The sequence below is a fragment of the Zonotrichia albicollis genome, chromosome 9 (genome assembly GCF_047830755.1).
Source record: "Zonotrichia albicollis isolate bZonAlb1 chromosome 9, bZonAlb1.hap1, whole genome shotgun sequence".
NCBI classification, from domain to species: domain Eukaryota; kingdom Metazoa; phylum Chordata; class Aves; order Passeriformes; family Passerellidae; genus Zonotrichia; species Zonotrichia albicollis.
In genome coordinates, this window is record NC_133827.1 from 18864570 (window position 1) to 18886599 (window position 22030).

At 44.7% G+C, this 22030-nt stretch overlaps 1 protein-coding gene across 2 annotated transcripts in view; it reads right to left on the reverse strand.

The window, feature by feature from the left end:
• Nucleotides 1-21731, reverse strand: part of LOC102065418 (glypican-5) — a 366403-nt gene extending 344672 nt beyond the window's left edge. For both annotated transcript variants that reach the window (XM_074546780.1, XM_074546779.1), the window contains exon 1: nucleotides 21242-21731. In XM_074546780.1, the coding sequence (XP_074402881.1) occupies nucleotides 21242-21716 (475 nt within the window). In that variant the 5' untranslated portion in view covers nucleotides 21717-21731. The remainder of the gene's footprint in view (nucleotides 1-21241) is intronic.
• Between the last annotated feature and the right edge of the window lie 299 nt (nucleotides 21732-22030).

A 22030-nucleotide genomic window follows, 5' to 3' on the forward strand; every position in this document is an offset into this window, starting at 1 on the left:
AGATGTAACTACAGAAGAGCTTCATCCAGTCAAGTTTCAAGCACCTACAAAGATGAACAATACCACAACCACTCAGAACACATTTCAGTATTTGACTACACTCATGATAAGTAAATTTAAAATGTCTGTCTGAAGATAATTTCCCGTGTTCCAACTCACACCTGGTTTTTTTCAGCATACAGCCCCGTATCTCCAAGAAGCTGACTCCACTTTCTCTGTTTTCTCCCAAAGGGCAGCACAGCCTCCCTTAACCTTAATTTTCCTCCAAATGAACGAACCCAGCTCTCTATGCCCACGTGTTCCATGACAGGAGCCCCCTGCCAGACTAGCTTTGTGCAACAGATGCAAAGCACCTGCATCCAAGGCACCTCTCTATTTCATTTTCTCATGCATTAACTTACTGACAGAGCAGAACACTTTCAACTCTACATGCCTGGGCTTCAATTCAAAGGGTTTATTATAGCTTTCCTAAAACAAATTAATTTTCTGCTTCAGATCAGATGTAAGGATTACTCTGCTGATTATGTACATTACTTTTCCATTCAAGTCTTTTTCCCTTGAGTACTGGTTAAAGTTATGGCCTGGCTTATTTTTTGAAGTGAGAAAAACTACAGACTTTAAACCCTTACTGTTATTATAAAAAACAGGATAAAGTGTCTTGCTCCACTTTGAAAAACAGTCTCATTCAGAAGTGTAGGGAAAAAAGTACCTGAGTGTAAAGCATGTGTATTTTGGAATGCATCAGTGATCCCTGATGAAAACTAGTGTGCAACCCCAAAGCAATTAATACATGCCAAAGGCATCACCTTCAGACACTTCCCTGTCACAATTATAAATTACTTAGGTGCTGAATGCACAGAAAACTATGTATCCTACCTGACATCCATCTGGCCAGCTCTATCACAATCAGCTGTGCAGTATTTTGGGTGTTGCTTGGAGAACTTTTTGGTTTGAATGAAAAAGTTTGGGACTTCATTTTGAGCTTTGGTACAAATAAAATCTAAGACTCTGGCCATTAAAACTAGCTGAATCAGTATTATTTCCAAAAAGCAGAGAGGCCTGTTTAGCAAACAAAATTAACTTCTTCCAAAAGCTGAATATATATTCATTTTGCTAGCTGACCATGTAGTTTAACAGTTGTGTCCTTAAAATGCTGCACACACTGTAAAAGCCATACTCTGAAACCAGAAAGCCAAATTTAACACACACTAACTGATCTATCTGCACCAACTTTTTCAAAGACAGGCTGATTTATTTTTTTCAAACAAGCTGAGCCTCTAATTTCCACGGCAGAGAGGAATCCTGAGCAAGCACGGTCAGAGGGCGAGCTCAGTGCAATCTTTCTTCTGACAGCTTTTGCCTTTGTATCTTGACAAACATTTCAACAGTGTTTCCAAACAAAGCTTTAGTCCAAAGCCCAAAATTTTAATGTTGTACAAATATCTTCAAAGGCTCCAAGACTGATTATGCCTCAGTACCACAGAGAAAGGTGCCAGAAGTATGTTGCATTGTGTCTGGCCCAGCTGAACAGGAGCCAACACTTCATCCTCCTTGAGACTCATGTGTCTGCTATAGCTGCTGCCTCAGCTTGGGGAAAATTCAGCAATTAAACACAAACTAAGTTGGGGAGGAGGCCAAGTCAAAAGAAAAAGGAGCAATTTCCAACAAGGGCTCTCCCTGCAATGACTTGGGGCATGAGCAGAGCCCACACCAGCACAGCCACATCAAGAAAAGGGAATCCAGCCACTGTGGGCTGCCCCAAGTTTGTGAGGTTGTTTTTCCATGCAGCTCCTGTGCCCCAGCAGTGCTAAAACCATCTCCACCTTCACCTGCAAGGCTGCTGCCAAGAAATTCACCCAGTGGCCAGGCTCACCTTACACACACAGCCTTACACCACAGCTCAGGTCCACCACATGCCATAAAATGTTTGCAAATACAAAGATGTGGCATTTGTGAGGGCCCCAGGATGAGGTGAGAATTTGACTCCATGTTTTCAGGAGCTGATATATTATATTACATTATATTACATTATATTACATTATATTACATTATATTACATTATATTACATTATATTACATTATATTACATTATACTCTATGACACTCTATTATACTATACTCTATTACACTCTATTATACTAAAACTATATTAAAGAAAGAGAAAGGATATACCAGGAGGCTTAACTAGAATGAATAATAAAAACTCCTAATTGACTCAGAGAGTCTGACACAGCTGGCTGTGATTGATCATTAATTAAAAACAATTCACAAGGAACCAATCAAACATTCACCGGTTGGTAAACAATGTCCAAGCCACATTCCAAAGCAGCAAATACAGAGCAGCAATCAGATAATTATAGTTTTCATTCCTCTCTGAGGCTTCTCAGCTTCCCAGGAGAAAATCCTGGGCAAAATGGATTTTTCAGAAAGTATCATGGTGACACAAAGACAAGCAAAGGATCTTCAACTCATCAACTCTACATGTGCAGAGCCAAACAGCTGCTGTCTTATCTGTCAGTGTGTCAGATATGGTAGTTACAATGCTTGAAGCAGTGCCAGGAATTAGCACAAAAATCAACAAGCCAAGGCATCTGTGCTCTGGGACATAAAATAGCAGCTAACTCAATAAACCTGCTCTCTGGGCTAGCAGTAAAAGCCAGGTCAGCTCCAGGGAGCAGAGTCTAAGTCAAAACTGAGGTGTCTTTTCTTCCCGCCTCAGGTACACTGAAGCCAGGCCCTCCCACACACATTTTCTGACTAGGCAGAAAGAACCTTCCAATCTAAGTCTTTCCTCTGTTTTGTTAAAATAATCCTACTATCAGCTTTAATATAAAGATCACACAGACAAACAGCACATTCAAATGTCCCTTGAAAGCAAAAAGCTCATGAAATACCAAAGCAGAGCCCAAATTTGTCCCATCCACCTACATGCAACTTGGCAACATGCACACATCCAGCAGGAAAGCTTACAAGTGCAGTTTGGAAAACAAGTTATGAAAATTTCCTTTTCCCCATCCCTCCTTTCATAATGTACATTAACAGAGATACTATTTAATTTGATCAGTAGGCTTTGCATTCTCAGTGTTCCTTTGAAATACACTGAAACATGACTAAGGCTATGACCAGATGTGCCACTCCAGCTGAAACAATCAAGGCTCAAAGGCAAACACCTAAGTTTCATCAAGCACAGCTTAGATAACCTACAACATAACTACCAGCAAGTGTAGCTGCTTCCAACTTTGTCAAGTCAAACAGCATCCATTTGCTCAAGAGTTCTTGAGTAGATGTGAAAAAAATGTATAAAACCACAAAAAGGAAGAACTTGATGGCACTGGGATTAACCCTGCACATCTAAGGGTGGTGGGAACCTGGAGTGGGACAGCAAGAAGCACTGGATGTCAGACTCCAGAGAGCTGCAGCATCAGCAAGTGCCACAGCCTGCAGGACAGCTGGAGACCATCAGGCACCAGCCCTGAGCAGCTCCCAGAGCAGGAACTCTTCCAAACACACAGCTCTTAGAGCAGCATCTGCACACTGAAATACTGTTAGGCCTGGTGCTAGGTGCATTTTGTTTTTTTCCTTTTCCCTCTGCTGTTTACCTGGTTCTCACTGCTCTTGTACTCTGATTTTTGGTGGCATTTCTAAAGCACCTTCTGCCTTACCCTATGGGTCACTGCCTGGCAGGATTTTCACCCTGGCTTGTGCCCCACAGAACCTGCCTTGTGCCTGGACCCAGTGAGCAATAAAAGCATCTAAGTTCCTTAAACTGAATGGCCCTGCACTCACTGAAACCTACACAGGCACAAACCAGGCACTCCCTTCACTTCTTCAAGTCCCTCTCCTCACTCTCCTCAGACAAGATTCCCGTTTATCTGTAGCCATGATATTTTCTGAAAAATCCTTTCCTTAGGATTTTTCCTCCTGAGAAGCTGAGAAGCCACAGGAACAAAATGTAAACATTGATTATCTGCTGCTGTGGAATGCAACTGTGCATCTGGGATTGGTCTCATGTGGTTGTTTCTAATTAATGGCCAATCACAGTCAGCTGGCTCGGACACAGACCCCCGATCCACAAACCTTTGTTATTCATTCTTTCTTTTTCTATTCTTAGCTAGCCTTCTGATGAAATCCTTTCTTCTATTCTTTTAGTACAGTTTTAATATAATATATATCATAAAATAATAAATCAGCCTTCTGAAACACGGAGTCAGATCCTCGTCTCTTCCCTCATCCTCAGACCCCTGTGAACACTGTCACAATCTATCGATCCTCCCTGGCCCCTCAGCTCCCTTCTCCCTGCCTTCTCCAATCCTTTGCACACCTGTGGGACACCTGGAGCAGCTGGACACTTTTCCAGCCCATGGGCCACAGTTTTTCTGCAGGGAGGAGCAGCTGACAAGGAGAGACCTCCTCGTGTCCCTCCTGCTCAGTTTTCCAGGCCGTTCCTTAGAGAGTCTGGCTGTACCCAGCAGGCTGAAGGCAAAGAGCTGAGCAGGCAGCTGTGGTCACTGCTCCTTGCCTTGTGCCTCATACCAGACCTCTGGCAGGAGGAACAGGGGATGGAACTCACACACAGGAATAAAACGTCCTGTAACACATCTACAAAACACCTACAATTGGAGATTTTACAGTTTCCCACAACAGCCTGGTTGTCAGAAGGGTGTTGGAAGATATATCTATAGTAATCAGAGTCCTGAAGGAACAAAGTGTGATTAATTCCACAGTTCACTGCCCCCTCTCTCTGGTCTTCCCCACACCAGCCCTAACCTCAGAACCAGCAAAATTTCAGTAGGAAGGCACAAAACTCATAGAATTTCAATGCAAACTCTTATTTGAGCAGCTGAGCATGCAGGAGCAACAGGCAAGCACTGCCTGCCATGCCAGGGACTGCCCTTGGCCACTCCTCCATGCCTGGCACTTCTTTAGGTGGGTGATAAATTCTTTAATGCTGACTACATTTAATAACTTCTCATGAGCCCAGTGCTGAGTGAGATATTCTCTGAATGTGGATCTCTCTGGGAGGCAGGCAGCAGGATACTGACTGCTAAAGAGCTTGCTAACTACACACTACATGCAAATTCAAAAGATTTACTCTCTCAAGGATCCATCCCTTTTTCTCCTAGAGTTGACATAGAAGCATGAAAACTGATGTACAAAAAGTACATTATAAAACAACTCAGGTTGGTGGAGACCAGTGGATTTCAGCAAGCAGGTTTCTACATTTACTGCAATGCCAACTCCTTCCTCCATTCTCCCAGGGCAACACATGGAACTGAATGCAGAGGTGAGAGAAAAATTACAAGAGCTTTCATTAATTTAGAGTCTATTACGACTCATCTTTCATTATGTCTCATCACATCCCAAGCAGTAAATCCCATACATTTTCTCCACCACCACCACCAAAAAAAAATTCATAAATGCATACAAAACATTTTATAGAGGAGTCTGGTAAATCTTCCTACTCCATGTCATGCAAGGACAACAATGACCCACCAGCTGCATTTCTGCTCTCCAGAGGACAGCATTTCACTGCCACAGAACCCTGCCTTACCTGAAAAATGAGACACTGAAACCACAAGAGCTGGGAAGCCTCTAGTGGAACACACCTTACAACAAAACTGAATTGTGTTTAAATGAAAGAAGCAGGTTTCCAGCTCTGTACATTTAGGGAAAAAACATCTTCTGAATGCAAATCACACAGGCTGCCTATCTAGTCCTACAGGGAGGACATAAAATTATTTATGAGAGATGTGAATCACCTCATTCATCTCAACTTCAAACCCTAATTCAAATGTTAGCAACTGTTTTATCAACTTTTTAATAGGAATTACTTCCTAATATGCTTTACCTGCTGTGGTAAGATCCATATAAGGTGGCAAAGCACAGAAGATTTCAAAGATATTGACACGGTCACAATAAAATGTATTTCCTATTCTTCATTTTATCTGTCAACATAAAAACCTGTAAGAAGGTCAGACTGGAAGAAGAACCAAAAGCAAAAATAAATCTAAAGGAGACAAGGGACTATTGCACATCTGAGCCTCAGAAAGGGAAATTGCAAGAACAGTATTTAAAAGGAGAGGAATAGCAACTCCTCAATACTTCCTTTACTCCCAAAATTTGAGTAGTTCTGGTTTTGCCATCTCTTGAAAGCCATACATGAAGCCAAGTGCTCAGACAACTATTTTCTCTTCCTTAAAAACTCATACTAGTCTTGCCTAAGTATTAATTTTACAACCTAAATCCTAATGCTTTCAATGAGCTTTTCCTGTAAGCCTGTAACTTCATTTTTGTATATTACTTCACAATGAGAAATGGCTGACTTAGATCAGTTTTTACCACCATTTGAACATATTTCTTTAGGATCCCATTCTCACTTTCATTATTTATTTTTAGGGAGAAGAAAGAGGAAAACTATAAAAACACAGATGAAATACCCAAGAATTTTAAGAAAAGCATCTTGCTCTCTTGGTTCTATTTACACAAAAGGAAGAACTGAACCATAACTTCAGCAAGGCCCCAGCATCACCAAGTCTCTGCACCTCCTTCCCTCCCTGTGGTTCCTCCTGCAGACAATGCCACCGCTGTCACTGCTGGAATTTGTCACAAACTAGACCCACGAACAATGGGGGCCATCCCAGAGCAGGAGAGACAGGGAAGAGCCCAGCACAAGTGACAGTCACTGCAGAGGAACCTCACTGAGCACAACCATGCAGAGGAACCAGCTGGCAGCCCCACAGGTCACACACAACACACCAGGAGCCTGTTCTGATGGTCTAGGCTGAGCCTACATTTATGCTCAGATCACTTCTCCCACCCCAGACCACGTGTGCACGAAAAAAGAAAGGTAAAAATATCAGAGAGCCTGCCTCAGCACCCCCTGATGTCAATGGAGACACCCAGTGGCATCAAATCGTACAAAATACAACAAAACACAGTCAGACAGCTCTGTGCTGGGCTTCATGTGGGGATTCAAGCAGTTTGAGACTAACAGAATTCTGTACCCACAGAGCTTTGGGTCAAACTCTTGAACAGACCCTGAAAAAGAGATCACATCCAGGAAACCCAAGAAAACTACCCTTAGTAAGAAAAAATCAAAATTAAAATTTAGAGAAAAATGTACCTACAAAGAGTTGTGATTTAGAAATGCTTTAATTACCTTAGAGTAACTTGCATTTCATTTCAGACAAGTGCTTGTGATTTTGAGCTGCATGCATTCAATGAAAACCAGTGGAAGGTCAAGCAGTCAAAGCCCCAAGCACATCAGGGAGCTGGTGACAGCATTCATGGGTCCAAAGCAGTGAGGGTCCATGAGCAAAGTTCATCTAACCCCCATGAAATTATTACCACACCAGCATTACCCTTTAACCACCTGGCAGTGCTTAGGATGGGACTGCTCCTCTGCCCTTTCTCATTTATTTTGGCACTGCTTTGTTCTGTCTGCCTGGTTCTTGGAGGACGTTCTGATTGTGGTAGGAGCAGATAAGGAATGAAGAATTGGAGAATCACAGTCAGTCCACAGTGAAATCTCACCTGAAAGGGCCATGCCCTGATTTCTGGGTACCAGTCACACCCCTAAGCAGGAAAGCAGCCAAGCTCACTGCACAGGACACATTTCACACCAGCCTCTCCAGGACCCCAGCAGCGTGTTCAGCAGGAAAACCTGATCTTTCTGGGACTCCTTGAGCCAGGATAACAACTCTGAAACAGGTGCTGCTTCCCAAAGGCTGAGGGGAGCCAGGAAGATGTTCTGAAAGCCTTTCAGCTGAGGCCACAAACAACCAAGTGTAGAAACCCCTGATGGGCTCTGTCGTAGGACGGGGACCAGGACACCAGGTGGTTCATCACAGGTCCAACAGGTCCAGTTTATTGAAGCAAGTATCAAACACTCATACAGCAAATAATAAGCTTATGAATATTCTGTAAGCCAAGCAATCTATTGGATAAACTATGCCATGAACTCTTCCTCATTCCTTAGGGGTTACATCTCTCTTTTCTCATGTCTCTTTCACTATTTGTTAACATGCTACAGCCAGGCCCAAGGACACACTATCTTTGCAGGTGCAGGAGTTGGAATTAGCCACGGCTTTGTACTTTTCCAGTCTTTAGCCAGCCAAACTCCCAACAGGGCTCCTCCATGTGGCAACACTAAAATGCACGTTTGACCTTCAGCTCCACACTTTGTTTCAGACATGGAAAAGAGGAATACTAAAATGCACATTTGACCTCAGGCTCCACACTTTGTTTCAGACATGGAAAAAAAGAAAATCTCTCCCATTAGTTTGCTTAGAGCAGTAAGCAATTCTTAGTGGAGAGTGCCCTCTGCTATGTGCCTGTTCAGTGCTTTCCTGAGACCTGCTTTTGATTTGGACCCTGTGCACCTGTTCTATACATTAAGAAATCATGTTTCTCCCTGACATCACTCCAACAAGGCACCTCCACAGCACATTGAACTGATTATCCTTCCCTTCTCCCTTGTGCTGTTCCACCCAGAACCACCAGCATTCATGGAGCTCTGGGGTGGCCAGCACAGCCCTGGCGGCACAGCAGGACAGGGGACAGGCAGTGCTGGCTCTGCTCAATCCCCCTTTGGAAAAGCCAGGGGCAGGCAGGGGATGGCAGCCACAGAGACACAGCAGCCAGGCTGGCACAGCCCTTGCTGCTCAGCTCATGTTTTGGCACCTGGGATAGTGACTTAGAACAAACTTTCCAAATGGAAGCCAAGAGCCCTGCCAACAAATGACACTGACACTTTTCATCCCAGCTGGGGTTTGTTTCTATCACGGAAGGCACAGCAGGTCTGTTACAACAAGGGGGAAGCTCCCAGTCAGCTTTAGATCCCGAGCAGGTACAGCCAAACCACAGCTGCTTCTTGGGGAATGCAAATGTTTAGATTTCCTGACATATCTAAGGCAAACCAGATTAGAAAGAGTAAATTTGATTATTACAGCTTGAAACTGAAATTGCAGTGCTTTAGCCAAATACAACTTTGGGCTGCTCCAAATGGTAAGAGATATATTTTTTCCCAAACTTCAAAACTCAGATTAGTAGATTAAAGCCAAGTCTTCTCTGAGCAGAAATTTGAAAGCCTTTCTCTGAGAGCTGTGCTTTCAATTCCTTTTTTTAAAGCCCTAGTCTGCTTTGGGAAGCCAGTGGTTTTTCTACATATACTTTGTTCCCTTGCCTTCACACTCATTACACCACCCCTTTTAACCACCCATGTAAAAAGAGAAGGAGCACTGCACTTCTCAAAGCTGGATCTTGTTGTGAGCTGCAGGGAGGGAATATTTTCACCACCATCACAGGGCAACCATGTAAACCCCTGGGTGTGACGGTGTTCACAGGGGTCTGAGGATGAGGGAAGAGATGAGGATCTGACTCCATGGTTCAGAAGGTTTGATTTATTATTTTATGATATCTATTACATTAAAACTATACTACAAGAATAGAAGAAAAAGGTTTCATCAAAAGGCTGGCTAAGCTAAGAATAGAAAGGAAAGAATGGTATCAAAGGCAGATGTCCCAGACTCTCTGTCCAAGCCAGCTGACTGTGATTGGCCATTAATTAGAAACAACCACATGAGACCAATCACAGATGCACCTGTTGCATTCCACAGCAGCAGATAACCATTGTTTACATTTTGTTCCTGAGGCCTCGCAGCTTCTCGGGAGGAAAAAATCTTAAGGAAAGGCTTTTTCATTAAAAGATGTCTGCAACACCTGGGTGCTGCTCCCCAAATATCACCTAACAAGCCCCTGCTTCTAAAAACTTCACCCCAGCCTTCCAGTTCCCACGTTTTTGTGTTTCCTTATGGAAGGACAATGGAGCAGGAGCACAGGACATTAAGGTTTGAGATTGGATCAGAGGGATGGAGCACCTCTCCTACAATGACAGCCTGAGTGAGCTGCAGTTGTCCCTGAAGAAGGGAAGGGTTCAGGCTGATCTAATTACAGCCTTACAGTAACTGAGAGGAACCCACCAAAACAAATGGAATTATTGCCAAGAGCATGGAGTGACAGGACAAGGACAGCAGATTCAAACTCGGAATAGTCACAGATTTGATATGACAAATTCTCTGCTGTGAGGGTGGTGAGGCCCTGGCACAGGGTTCCCAGAGAAGTTATGGATGTTCCATCCTTGGAAGCGTCCAAAGCCAGGCTGGACAGGGCTCTGAGCAACCTGGTCTTGTGGAAAGTGTCCCTGGGTTGGAACAAGATGAACTTTAGGATCCCTTCCAACCCAAACCATTCCATGATTTCACCCTCTGAGAGACTCCAGGACAAGCTATGTAAAGCCCAGCCATGCAGCATTCTGCAGACAGACAGACAGACATGCTTTGGGGAGGACAAACACAAGCTCTGAGCTGGAGCAGCAGAGAATGATCTGAATTTGGGCAGCATGCCAGGGATGGCTACACAGGACTGGAATAGAGGGATCTAATCCCTCCCTTTGGAGCAAGACCAAATCCACCTGGGATGCAAACTTTACCCTCTGTCACAGACATCTTTTATGAAAAATCCTTTCCTTAGGATTTTTCCTCCCGAGATGCTGGGAGGCCTCAGGAACAAAATGTAAACAATGGTTATCTGCTGCTGTGGAATGCAACAGGTGCATCTGTGATTGGTCTCATGTGGTTGTTTCTAATTAATGGCCAATCACAGTCAGCTGGCTCGGACTCTCTGTCCGAGCCACAAACCTTTTTTATCATTCCTTCTTTTTCTATTCTTAACCAGCCTTGTGATGAAATCCTTTCTTCTATTCTTTTAGAATAGTTTTAATATAATATATATCATAAAATAATAAATCAAGCCTTCTGAAACATGGAGTCAGATCCTCATCTCTTCCCTCATCCTGAGACCCCTGTGAACACGGTCACAACCCTCAGCTTTGTGCCTTTCTCAGCCATGAAGAACAACTTCCCCACACCAGTAACAACAAAACACTGCTCAAGAATTAACACCCCAAAACAGGGAAACATTGATAAACAGAGCTCCCCTCAACCTGAAAAATTTAGATATATTCAGACTTGCTCTGGAAATGCCATGTCTATTTGCAAGATTTAAAATTTTGATCAATCCCTTCTGATTTCAGTAGCCTAACTGCCACCTCATCTACACACCTGCAGTGCAGTGAACTACCTACCACCAGCAAAAGCTAGGGTGAATATTTTATTTAAGTTAGGAGCAAATGCTCCACATGGCTTCAGGTTGCTCTTCCATGCTGCCTTTCCACAACAATGCAGTTTCCCACTAGCAGTCCTGCAACTTGACTGCTGTTTTAAGTTTGATCACTTGATTTTTCTCCATGCTTCCATCTTCCACTACATGGCAAATCTGTGAATTTGTTATTTTTCCTTCCTGATCACGGAATTTTATATCCCCACACTCTGTTTGCTCCTTCTTCACAATACTCAAACCTATAAAGGAGGAAGAAACCTATTCTTAGGGCTCAAATACCAAGTTACAATCCTTAATGAGTCACCACATCTGGAATTCACTTCATTCATTCCAGGTGTACAGGACCCAAATTTAGTTTAGATTCATTTACACCAACAAGCTTATTGCTCAGGGACCAGTGCAAAAGCACAGAGCATCATTTCAGAGCAGAACAAACCAGAGCAGTTGTCATGTGAGTGTTACTGCAAAGAGGAAGGCCCTAAGAATAGGATAATGCTGTATTTTAGCAAGGAAGAGCTAGGTTTTGCATTAGGAAAAAACCTCTGCTGTAGGGTAATTAAGCACTGGATCAAACAGACAAAAAAAGGCTGTGATCTTCACTCACTGATTTAAACAGTTTATTCTGGCCACAAGCAGAGGGAATGGACCAGATGATCACTTCAGCTCTCTTTCAGTACTATTTTCTGTTATTATAATCTTTCAGCAGCTCTCAGCAGTGTATTTTTCTAATTACATCCAGTTTTCAACAGATTAGTGTCCCTTTATTCCCATTTCCTAGCACAAACACCCAGAGCAAGCTGTTCCTGGACACCAGCTCCTTTGGCACTACACTGCTGTACCTTTTGTGAGGATTTGGCCCTTAAGATCTCTCAAGAGTAGAGCTTTAATTTCACAGCACGGATCTTGCTCATTTTACTCCATATTTACCGAGAACAAAGGGAAGACTATGCAAATGCCCTGCTACTTAGACCTGAACAAAGTGGAAGCAAACATGTAGATGTGAATGGGAGACATAATGGTAGGGGGAAAAAAAAGCAGCCCTTTTCAAAAGTGAAATGACTTTGTCAGGGTCCCTTTGCACTACGTGCATGGATGATTTGTGACAAAACAAAAAAGTGCTAGCCTAGCACGTCACCCATGTCAGAGATTAGAGCACTTCAAAACCTTCAGTAGTTCAAGCACTTGCTGGAACTTGAAAGGCTTTCTTAGGCAGGGCTGAGCTTCTTTATGGCTTTTACACGACTTTGATGTGCACCTAAGAGTGAGGAATCCTAATCTGAAAGTCTTCTATGGAAACACCCATTTTGTATAATAAATCAGAAAATCTCATCACCCTGATTAATGTTGAGTCAAAAGTTTGAAAATATTTTTTTTTGCCAAAAATTAAAGATTCATTGTTTTGATACCCTGAATTTCCGAGCACTTTGGTACTTTTAAAAGCTTCTACAATAATGGCAGTGGTGTGATATTTCTGATCATTGACAAAGTATGGTGTGCAAGGGAGGAGGTGCTCATGCAAGTGTCACTTTCTCCCCCATTCTCACTTAAGCAAAGATTTCAAGTTTTCCTTCAAGTTAAGGGATCTGGGGACACACAATCAGTTTCTCCTGTGTTACAAAACCTCTCCTCTGAGTGCAAACATGGATGTGTAAACATCAGCTTCATTTCCCCCCTCACTCCACACCCTTAACCCCTAGGAGCATTAATGGGAATTATGCATGCATAACGAGCACAGAATGCTCCCCTTATGAATAGGGGCCTTGTTGGGACAATGAATACATTTAACCATTAACATCTAGGGATGTGCCCAACTATCCAATTTAACTAGCAGCCAAACAAAGCTACCATGACCTATCTGATATTGTCAGGTTGGCCACTGCAGCTCTCTGAAATTTGTCTCTCATTTGTTTCTGCAGGAGGTGACAGCTCTTTGTCACAGGGATGGGCTCCAGAGCCCTGGCACATCCACCATGGGATGGGAGAACTCTGCAGAGCACAGACCATGACCCCAGGAAGCAAGCAGAGGCATCAGAAGACCAAAAAAATATATATATAATTTAAGTACATATATATGCTGGCCATCAGTATTAATAGACACTCAGAGCAGAGAAAGGCAGAATATGGCACAGAATCACATGAAGTAGGCTGAAAATTACATTTCAAAAGAAAAGAGTGGAAAGACAACTTCTAGGGGAATAATTTTATCCTCTGCAGGTCTGAAATTCCTATGCAATTACCTGGCTACACTTGTTCTTTATTTCTGTATTTTAGCCATCAGAATGCAAGCCAAAACCTGAGGATATGTATCAATGACACTCTCCTGAGACTTCTGAGTCCACAAAATAAATGTAATGGTATCATCTGTGATACTCAAAATTCCTCCATTGTCTTAATTTCTTTCTCTATTCTTCCAGCTTGTGCTGTGAAATTTCACAAATTGAAAATTTACTCATTATTCATGCATGTATGAATACACTAAGAAGGTAATTAATAACCCTCCTTTAAAACTGATGTACTGAAAAGACTAAAATAGATAGATTTCTTCTCCTGCAAGCGCATGCACAGCGTGCCTCAGTAAGAAAAGGTAAGGTTGTGATTGCTCCATCATAAATCATTTGTGTGACTCTGCTGAGCTGCTTGGTGCTCTACAATGGCACAGAGCCCCAGGAGGGCCCAGGACAGGCAAGGAACCCATGGAACTCATCTGAGTTGAGGATCTGTAAAAAGCAAGGATATGTGTAAAATGCACCCTGGGTGGTGAAGTGGTTTTGCTTTTAAAAGGTATAAAATCCTGTGCACAGCTTAAAGCTCCCAGCTTGAAGCTCTGGTTACTTTTGTGCATCCAAACAGAAATATTTTGTGTGTTGCCATCAAATAATATACTGCCTCAAAACACTAAATCTCACTGCTTGGTGGAAGATTTAAACAGGCTTGCCTCCCTATCTTATTCTATCTTTAGGATAAATCATTAAATATTAGCTAGTTGCTTTCTTTCACCCACTTGTGCTGCTCAGAAGTTCCTTGTATGTCAACAAAGCAAACACCTTTAAATATATCTTCATGGGTATGAGGATGAAGCTATCAGTTTAAATGCTGATACCTAATCAATAGATTGATACACTCCATATAAATTTTGTCACAGGCCTCGCTGCTGTCTGAGAATTGACTCTGATCCATCAAAATTTTTATTTTCCCTTAGAAGCAAAAGCTATGCTCTAAACTGGTATGTGATGAGTATGCATCTGAACTATTATTAAACATATGTCACTTTATCGTGTCATTTAATGCTTTCATGGGACAAAGATTCAATTACAAAGACTTTACAGTATTTGGAACTGGTTTTATACCATTTAAAAGCAAAACCACTTCACCACCCAGGGTGCATTTTACACATATCCTTGCTTTTTACAGATCCTCAGGCTATGACATTTTTCATTATTAATCCTTATGAAAGCTCTTCTTTATGTTGATGTATTTATTTTATTGATTTATATAGCAATTATCATACCAACTTTATTTCCCCTCACCACATTAGTGCCTTTTCATCAGCACTGCCCTTTGGTTCAGAGCTGTCTGCTCAGACCTGCCACACTGGCATGGGGGTGTGGAAACATTATTTTTCTATTATTTTTGCTCATAACAATTTGGGAGCAAAACTTCAGTGGCACATAAGGTATTCCAGAGGCAGCTTTTGGGAGCCACCAGTATTTTAGCATGAGTCATTTCCTACTAAGCTTTTTTCCCATCCCAAGGTCCAGTTCAGCTCCAGAATCACCAGATCTTGAGCAGACCATTAAAAATAAAAATAATTACACACTCTTTTCAGCAGAGATTTCTCAGAGAATGAATAGTCCATGTGAATTGTAGCAATACTTGACTCAGTCTGACAAGAAGATTGTGTGCTGGGGGAGAGTAGGTTCTCTGCTGCCTCTTGGATCCCTTCCCAAGGCATTTACAGGAAAGGCTGATCTGAGTAACTAAGTCATTTTTCTTCTCACCTGGACCAAATGCTCATGCAAGCCACCAAGGACAATGATCCTGGGGCTCGTGGATATGAAAACTACAGGTTTCCATCTGGCAGTGGAACAGCAATTCCATCTTTATGAGGCATTAAGGAAGTTTAAACACATTTTTTCTGCCTATAGATTACTCCCAAGAGGGCATTACAGAGTGGGCAGCTGGTCCTGTGTCAAACAGAAATTTAAGACATGGGAAAAGAAGGGGGGAAAAGATGTTACTGCTGGTGAGACCTTGCCTGTACCCACAGGCATGACCAGCTTCAGGTTAACACTTCTGGTGACAGCCTGAGCCTGAAGAGGGCTATAAAAGCCTGAAAAGATTAATGAAGGAAGGATCCTTTCTCCAGAGGAGCTGCAGGCTGCAAAAGCAAAGCTTTCCTTCTACTCAGAACAGCTATTTCAGCAGGCACAGACCACAGCCCCTGGCTGGGAGAGAGAAGTGAAGGAAGGAAAGCTTTCAGACTTTCAGGTTCAGCTTCTAGTTCAGAAACCAATATAACTTCTAACCTTTTTCCTCACCTAAGGAAAGAATTAAGTGAAAGTCAGCCTGAAGAAGTGAAGGTGTAGCTCAGTGATAATTTTTCTAGCTGCAATCTATCACCCCTTCATGGTGGGTATTCAGCAATAAAGTTACTCACAGCAATATATCATTATATAGCCTGTAGACAGGGAAACTGAGGCACAACTGTTCTCAGAAAGCAATAAAGATGGGCACAGAATCACCCTCACATTGGACTAGCCCACTCCCTCTGTGATATAAATCACCAAGAAGACTCTGTGTGTTCATAAATAAGCGAATCTCAAGTGTAACAGGAAAAACAGCTTCCACTCAACAAGCTGCAAGGTAATGCCAAGGACATTTCAAACTTGGGTAACAACCAGGTTTGCCAAAAAGAAACAGGAACCCCATGGAAACAGGACTAATTTTTGTGCCTTTTTTCACAATTGTAACCATCCTATAAAGTTTCTCTGCATAAACAGAACTGTGCTCATCCAGCAATGTTTCCTCCCAGATGGACCCTTCACCCACCCTGCTGAAGGCAGTCCCACAAACCACATGTGCAGGTGGACAGAATATCCAAGAGGATTTTAGTCTCTTATTCTGATGGGGTAAAAGCTTCCCAGAGCCAATAAAGCAAGTCCACATCTCCCCTGACACAGAGCAGACACTGACAGAATGTTACTGTGAGCAAAATGCCTTCCTGCACTACACCTTCACCTCGGGAACCTCGCTGCCCTCATTAGGGAGGCAGAACAGCTGAGCAGGAATAAAAGAAAAACAGGAGAATAAAGCATGGCATGACCCACTTCATAAGAAAATGGGCAATTTAATAGATATTCTTGGACATGTACAAAATAGGGATCCAGCTCAGGCTCCTTTCTCAACACACATGGGAGCTGTGCCACTGAGGTGGGAAGAGATCCAGTCTAATGCAGGCACCACACAGAGCAAGGGGCTTCTGCTGGGAATCTAGGACTTGTCTGTCATTATTCAGAAAGTGAAACAGTTTTAATCTATAAATTGTTAACGCATGTCCAGCTCTACAATGGGATATTCAATATAGACACAGTAGTGAACACTCCTGCTGATTTAAGGTGCAGGATGACACAGAATAAAGCAGCTTTTACTGGAATAAAACCTGCCTTTCAGAAGCAAGTTCCAGAGCATAGCCTGGGCATCTTCTGCTCTCTTTATAAACCAGCAGTACAACAAGATAAAGCTAATCATCCCTTTGGTAATTTTCTACAAGATGATAAGGCAAACAGTTCCTATAATTCTTTCACAAATGACATATTTTCCATGCTTACTAGAAACCAGCCCAGCTCTTCTCTCTTACTTACCATATGTTTACAGATTGGAGTTTTTGCATGCTCAGACACTGGTCAACCAGCCAGAAGGAGAACTGAGCGTATGTGAATGCAGGATGTTCTTGTGGTTGGTTACATGATTACCCAAGGAATCACAAGAGGACTTTTACTGTGTTTGCAGGGAACCACGATGAATCTGACTCCATGTTCTCAGAAGGCTAATTCATTATTTTATAATACTATATTGTACTAAAGAATGCTATACTGTACTATGCTAAAGAATACAGAAAATATACTTATAGAAGGCTAAAAAGATAATAATGAAAACTCCTGACTCTTTCCAAACAGCTTGGCCCTGACTGGCCAAAGAGTGAAAACAACTCCCAGCAGAATGCAATGGGACAATCACCTGTGGGTAAACAATCTCCAAACACATTCCACATGAGCACAACACAGGAGAAGCAAATGAGATCAGAATTGTTTTCCTTTTTCTCTGAGGCTTCTCAGCTTCCCAGGAGAAAATGTGAATGCCACAGACTTTTATTCCAGTTCTGCTACCATTCACTGCCCGATGACTGTGGTCACGTCACATCACAGACTCCGCTTGGGTTCATCCAGTTGTCTCCTGAAAGCCTGGAGAGCAGTGACAGGCAGGCACCATGTCCCAGAAAAACCTGGTAGTGTCCAGAACTCCTCCCCAGCCCGTGCCAGGGCACTGGGGGCTGTAACACAAGCCAGGGCTGGCAGGGCACGGCCACACTGCAGCCCCCGCCCGGGAGCCATTCCAGACGGGGCAGCACGCGTCAGGTTGGAGCCATCCAGACTGCCTGGAACCACAGGCTTAGTGCCCTGGCAGGATTAACACAGCCCTGCACCCCTGGAGGCTGCTTAGAATCCTCTCTCATCAAAATGTCAACCAAGGAGCTCCCACAGAAACATCCCAGCTCAGTCTGTGGCAATCAAAGTATGTAATCAGGGACACATTACCTCATTGCTCAGTCTGGGGAAGGCACAAAAAGCCCTTCCTGTGGATCACAGCCAAGGCAGGAGTACCTTTACCTGACTTTACCTTTTTAAGACACCTATAGTATCTTAAATTAATGAATTAGCCTTCTGAGAACACGGAGTCAGATTTATCATTCCTTCCTGCCATGGGGTTCCCTGCAAATACAATAAAAGTCCTCTTGTGATTCTTTGGGTAGTTTTTGCTATTGGCAGCAAAATACCCTTGAAACATTCCACTTGTACCAAAAAAAGTAAGGTACCAGGGAGAAGCACAGATTCCACCAGAGGAGAAGGGAGTCTCACAGACAGACCAAGCAGATCTGCTGTTGGAAAATGCCTGCAGCTTGGATGTCTTACCCATTTCATACCCAAACATGTCCTTAGCCCTGCACTCATCCATGGACTAGACTTCAGAGGATAAAAATATCTCAAGTCTTTTAGGAGAAGCTGTAGAAGAGAAATTTAGAAGAAAACTCCTGCTCATGTCTAAGAGCTCATTCAGGTAAAGATTTTCAGGCAGATTCACATCACACCTTACGGGTAAAAGCCCTTTTTTTTCCTTTCCTTAGGAGTCTTCTTCCTTCCCTTGCCCCTACATTTTACCCAGGAGGCTGGCAGCTCCTGCCCAAACTCCCCACCTCACTTCAGGCCATGCTGCCAGCACTCAGCACTCCCAGGAACCTGGCTGCAGGCCAGGTGAGCACAGGGCAGCAGCTCCCAGCCCACCAATCCCTATGAGGGTATATCCCAGATCCACCAGCTGACAGCTCCAGCACAGCTAATGCCACAGGAGAGGCCAGGCTGCTGATTCTCCCAAGCATTTCATTTGATTCCAGGTGAAATGGGCACCACCCACAAGAGCAGACAAAAAAATTTACACCTGTCTGTCTGTCCATCCCTCCCTAGGCACTGGGTTGGGCCTCTCTCTCTGACTGAGCTGCTGGTTTTCCTGAAGGAAAAGATCCCAATAATAATTAAGACTTTAACCTCTGCCAGATTTGCTGTATTAGCCTATAAATACTGGCTTGAGATTAGCCAAGTGCTTTCAACACTTTGGTGACTAAAAGTATCTAATACACAGACACCAGGACTGCAAAAGTTTCATTTCTTTAGAGAAAAGCCCAAATCAACATGCAGGTGACTGAGGAGCACCCAGGGCAGGGCAGGTCTGGCCCATGTGAGCAGAAGTGAGCAGAAATAAAAGCTCCTGGCACTGCACTCAGGGCTCAATTCAGCCCAGCACACTGCTCCCCAGCTGCCCACCTGACACCCAGCATCACCAGGGGATGTGCCTCAACATTTGTGTGGCATTAAAATGCATCATAAAATGAGCCCCAATGTCAGGAGAAATGTGTGTGTATTAAGATATACTCACTGCTAACAGCTGCCCAGGAAGATGCTGGAAAACACTTCAGTGTTTAATTAAAAGAGGGCACAAGACAGGAGGCATTAGTGCCCAGCAGGGATCATCAAAGCACACCAGCTTTGGTGCAGCAGAGTGATACTCAAGCAACAGGGAAGATCAATATGCACCACTTGTTCTCAGCTCTGCTCCAAACCTCTTCAAAGGAAATCTTTATGAGCTAAAATTTAAAAGCATTATTACTCTCCCTCACCTTGTCTCTTGCCATTTCTTTTCTGGGAGCTTGTTGTTCAACAGGGAAGTTGGATAGGACACAAGAAAACAATGAAGCCTGTCCACAGCAGTAGGGTTGGAACTACATGAGATTTAAAGTCCCTCCCGACCCAAACCATTCCATGATTCTGTGATTCTCTTCAGCATCACAGGACCTACACCTTCCTTCTGAAAGCACACAACTTTTTGAGAAAGTTTCCTCTACAGCACTAGAGTTTTATAGACAATGTAAATCCCTCAATTTAAGTTGGAGAAACTTCTTCCAGCAAGATCTCAGGAGAGAGGGTTAAGCATCCATCACAATGGATGAAAAGCCTTGTTTTGCCTCTCCAGAACAACCACCATCTGATGCCTCTATCAGCACAGAACAGTAAAACCAGGCTTCGAAATGCCATTCCTGCAAATCTCTTCTTGCCAGAAAATGACAAATGATTCCTCCTCCACAGGTAACTCTACACCCCAGTGTCATCTCAACTACCTCATGCAAAGTGAAGATCACCAGCACTCTGCAATCGATTACAGCCACAAGAGATCAGCCCAATGGCCTATCAAATTTAATCCCCAAGACAGAAACCCGTGCCAGAAAACATATCCAAAACTCATCTAAGACAAGGAGTCTTTCCATCAAACTCCACAGGGTTTGAAAAGAAGTGCTCTCAAAAAAAAAGTAAAAATAATAACACAACAACCCAAATTGAAACTTGTACCCACGACACACCTCTAGGCAATTGCAGGGGCATGACGTAGCTGGAAATTGTGTTAGGAGATTGATATTCTGTTTTTGATTTCAATGCCTGCAAACACTGCCTTTAAACAGATTCACTGAAGTATTTAGACTGGAAAACATGTAAAAGTGAGGAATGTGACTTCATTATCTAGATATATGATACATTCACAAGAGTTTAATTACGAAGTGCTTCATCCCCTTACCAGGTTCGTTATAGAATATGCAATAAAAAAGTCTATTCTTATTATCTATGCGTTACTTTCCCCTTTCAGTGCTGCCAGGCACTGTTGCCGAACTCTGAAAAGGCAAAACGGAACAACACGCTGCTCATCAACTTTCCCAAGTGCTACAGACTTACTGCTTAACTAAGCAAAAGCCAAGTTCTGCTGGCTGTATCCCTCCAAGGTGTCACCTCTGCCTTTCCCTATGACAGCGCTCCCGAATGATAACGTGGAGAACTTACAGTGAATTCACCCCTCGTCTGATGACTCCATACCTGGCCGGCAAAACAAGCCTGCCAAAATCTGCCCGGCACTGCCTGCCTCCTGCCAAGGGAGGCTTGCGCGGGGAGCGCTCTGCCCGGCACTCAGCTCAGGGATGGCAGCGCTGCGATCGCTGGATGGAGCCCCGCTGCTGGCGGTGGGCACCGGCGTGAAGCACCACCTGCACCGTGCAGGAGCAGCAGTCCTGCTGCTCTTCCTTCCCGGGAAACGCTGAGTTCTTTCAGCCAGCGGCGTGCCCGGGGCGCTCCCCGGCCGGAGGGAGCTGGGGCAGCAGCGGCACGGCGGGACCCCGGCTGAGGCGAGCGCGGCTGAGGCGAGCCCGGCCCCCGCCCCGCAACCCTCCCGCGGGTACCCCGGTACTGACCGGCCGTGGGCACGTCGGGGACCAGCTTGAGGGGCCCGATCTGCCGCAGCTGGAACGCCGTCCGCACTTCGTGGCAGCTGGGGGACCTGCCCGCCGCCACCGCCGTACCGCACAGCCCCGCCGCCAGCAGCCAGAGCCCCAGGACGGCGCGGCTCCCGCCGGCGGCCATCTCGCACCCCGGCCACGGCCGCGGGCGGCCCGAGCGCTGCGGGGCGCGGGCCCTCAGCCGGTCCCGGCGGCGGCAGCGCTGCCCCCGCCCGCCGCCCGCGCTCCTCCTCGGCGGGAGCGGCCGCCGCCCCTCCCCGCCCCTCCCAGCGGGGCCCGAGGGGCGCCGCCGCGCCCCGAGCGCGGCGGGGGCAGGGCCGGCAGCGGGCCGGGAGCCCCGGCAGGGTATGGGGCGCGGGGCCGAGAGCTCAGGCAGCCCTGGCAGGGACCGGCCCCGCGGGACGGCCGCGCTGAAGTTTGCGCTGAGCATCGCTGCGGTCCCTGCAGAGCCGGGCAGGGCAGGGCGAGGGACCGGCGGTGCCGGGAGAAGGGATCTGCGCGCTCTCGGCGTTGGGCTGCTCAGAACAGGTACGGGAGCAAACCGAGCACGAGAGGTAAAGCCCCGAGCACTGCAGGTTGCACACTCGTTGACGGTGTGCTTCGATCCTGAAATTCCTAGCAGATGACACGGAACGGTCTTTGTGATACAAGTGTTAACTCCAGCCAACTGTCCCTACAGAGAATAGAAACTTTACCCCAGGAAACGCATCTTTATACACCAAATGCAGGTATAAATTGCTCATT